Source organism: Lathyrus oleraceus, chromosome 5, assembly GCF_024323335.1.
Source record: "Lathyrus oleraceus cultivar Zhongwan6 chromosome 5, CAAS_Psat_ZW6_1.0, whole genome shotgun sequence".
Taxonomy (NCBI): Eukaryota; Viridiplantae; Streptophyta; class Magnoliopsida; order Fabales; family Fabaceae; genus Lathyrus; species Lathyrus oleraceus.
Genome location: NC_066583.1, coordinates 548,934,171 through 548,937,515, shown reverse-complemented (window position 1 = coordinate 548,937,515; position 3,345 = coordinate 548,934,171). Strand labels below are relative to the sequence as shown.

At 31.8% G+C, this 3,345-nt stretch overlaps 1 protein-coding gene across 1 annotated transcript; it reads left to right on the top strand.

Moving 5' to 3' along the window:
• Positions 1 to 1,623: 1,623 nt before the first annotated feature.
• LOC127086284 (uncharacterized) lies at positions 1,624 to 3,011 on the top strand. The gene is made up of 2 exons (XM_051027018.1): positions 1,624 to 2,346; positions 2,494 to 3,011. The coding sequence occupies exons 1-2, from the start codon at positions 1,840 to 1,842 to the stop codon at positions 2,899 to 2,901; spliced, it is 915 nt and encodes a 304-aa protein (XP_050882975.1). The 5' UTR covers positions 1,624 to 1,839; the 3' UTR covers positions 2,902 to 3,011.
• Positions 3,012 to 3,345: the final 334 nt, after the last annotated feature.

The following is a 3,345-nucleotide window of genomic DNA, read 5'->3' as shown; positions in this document are numbered from 1 at the left end:
AGAACCAACTTTAGAATTTTTAGTTGCATAGAATGTCTGCATCGAACGTTGTGTTTGTCATGGAGGATGCATGAGACACTCAGAGATAATATGTCCATGTTGCTTGCAATAATTACAAGACTTCTTACTGCAGCTATGATCAATTTGTCCAAATTATTTGCAAGAGAAGCACTGAACATGTCTCATATCACGACCTTTACTTCTACTTTGAGTAACATATGCAATTGTCCTAGACATGACCCCTAAAGTAATAAGACGTTTTCCTCCCTTTTAAGTTCTCCAACACATGTATCTAAAGAAGAAACAAAGTTCCTATTTAACAAAACACCTCTGACAACTTCAAGTTATGGCTCAAGCTTCATGAAAAATTGATTTCGACTACTTGTATTGTAGACCTCTTGAATAGACGTGGGAGAAGTCTTGGGAACATCGACATGTATAAGAGCAAAGTGTTCTATCCATAAATTCAAAAAAAACCATTCTTAAATAGATAAATTACCTTATTTGTAATTGACTATTTCTAACTCCAACTAAAAACACTTGGTTGCATTGTCTTGATTGTAAATACACTTCAAATAATTTCACATATTTTGAACAATTAAAAATGAACGTAAATTATTGATCTTTGAGAATAATAATGTTGAGGGTCCAAATGATTGAATTCTTTTACCATCTCATCTAAATATTTTAGAGTGTAAAAGAAAAATTGATTGTGAATATAAATTAAATCTAAAGAAATAAATATAGATCTCATTTTGCTTATTAAATTTAAATACTCACCTGTTTACGTAACAGCTTATTTTACTCTAGTGTCACATGATTTTTCAACATCAATCAAACACTTTAACAAGCATCTCTTTTATATATTTTTATTCCTCTTAGAACTCATAATATTTGGACAGCTAAGAACATTGTCGTCGTGACTTGTGAGAATGAACAAAAAAAAAAAGCCAAAGTCATAAACGTTTTGGAAGGAATAAAAAGGAAGGAATAAAGGTCTTCCTCAATTACATGCTAAGATATCTATCACCTCTTTCATCTATGCATCATGCCCTCCAATACCCTTTACCTATCACAAATATAATAATAATAATAATAATTGTATTATTTGTTGTAATCTACTACCAAACACAATAATGAATTTAACTTGTTCTGTGATGTGAAGTCGCTGTATAAACAAAAACTCCATCACATGGGGATGTGCTGGCATGACAGAGCCACTTCCAAAGATGTTGTCCCTACCAATTATTTTCTAGTTGTGGAGATTCAATGCTACATAACCCCACTTGCCATTTTTCTACTCATCCATCTCTTCTATAATAAATCAATAGTTAATCTCTATCGGATAATTCTTGAGTCTGCAAGATGATCTATCGTACATGTTTCATAATTTAACCGTGATTAAACTGTTAAATAAAATTTATAGTTTTTTATTTTAAACAGAGACTAACCTATACAGAATATTCAAAAATTTATGACGATTCTGATAACAGTTATATTATAGTTCAAATTCGGCCCGAATTGAATGTTATAGACACATAAGTTTCTCTATCATACAAAACTTATTTTTTGGACCATTAAGTTCATTATGCCTAAATAGAAAAAATAGTATAAGGACAATATAAAGCACATGGTGACATATCTCACATGGCTTTTCTAGAAAGCATAGTTTCAATGATCATTCTTTAATATAGTCAAATATTAATATCAATTGTACTACCTACATACAATTAATTTAACCAAAAATTCAGTGTCACAAGATGCAAAAAGAGCTCATATAAATAAATTCATAATACATACATCAAGTGTTGAAAAAGTTAGAGAAAAGTTGAAACACTCATGGATCCAAATGATAATAGCTCTTGTGAATCTTCTTTTTGTAAAGATGAAAAAGTGGAAGCAATGAACCTTCTTGAAGAGTGTTGGTTCTTTGATAACTTGTTGAATATAAAACCAAAGATGCTAAGGTCTCACTCTGATCCTTACCCTTCCACTAGGCTTATAGACTCAGATTTTTTGGTCAAGGACAAAAGTGCTTTTGTTTGTTCAAAGAAGATTCAAAGAACACCATCTATGCCACCAATTAGAGTGAAAAAAGAAGAAGATGAAGATGATGATGATAAGTTGGTGCATCAACCATTAGATCCTAGTAAACAACATCATTGTGCAAAGATGAAAGGACTTCATCATAGAAGGAAAAGCAAATTGTTGAGAACACCATCTTTGCCTCCATCAATAGGGAGAGAGGAAAAGTCTCAAGAAACTTATCCTAGAAATGGAAGATCCAAAAAACAACCATCAACACCTACCAATATTGACAAGTTGCCTCCAAGGTTAACCTCTAAGGTACTATATTTATCATCTATACTCTTTTATGATTTAATGAATCAAATTCTATTCAGAAGAATCAATTTTTGTCACCGCAGAACCAAACACAAACTAGAATGTTTTCGAACCGAACTCATTGTATATGTTTTGTTGTTCTATTGATAGAGTTGTAGCATACCAAGATGTAGAGCATCCAAAAGCATTGAAGTTGAAAGCTTAAACAAAGAGGGTATTATGGAAATGAGGAGAAAGGTTCTAAATCAAAAAACAATAAGGAGAAGCTTAAGTGATCTTGAGTATGAAGAAGTTCAAGGGTTCAAGGATTTAGGATTCTCATTTGAGAAAGAAGCATTAAGTCCAAGTTTAGCTAACATAATTCCTGGTTTGCAAGAGAAAAATAGAGATGAAAGTGAGGAAGATAAAGCAGCAAGAGGACCTTATTTATCAGAGGCATGGTTAGTGCAAAGTCGTGCAACTCCTCCTGTTCCAAATTGGGGGGATAATATGTCTGCAGATGATATGAAAAAGCATATCAAGTTTTGGGCTAGAGCTGTGGCATCAACTAAATGTTGAATATGTATGATTATAATTCTTAAAATGATACTTCACATATCAATTTTTTGTAGCAATTGCTTAAGAACATCCAAAATAATAATCATAGTAATCATCATTTTCTATCTTTATTTTAGTTATATTATTGGTGTGAAGTACTCACTAACTTTATTGATGACTAATCTATGTTAGAGACTCTTTCAACCATTGTTTTTTTTTTCATATGCTGTACAAGATAAGACTCAGATATGATACTTTGCTTAAGGAATTTGAACCGAGTTCCACTCAGATCAAATTGTATTTTGGAATCTATTTGGTTACTATTTTGGCAAATAAGAGAAAATGGAAAGTAAATGATGAAATGCCGAAAACTATTGTGGGAGATCTTTGGCACAACGGTGAATGTCTTATGTGTGATTGAAGAAGGGGGTGTACATGTAAGTTTTACACTCTAATTATTATTAT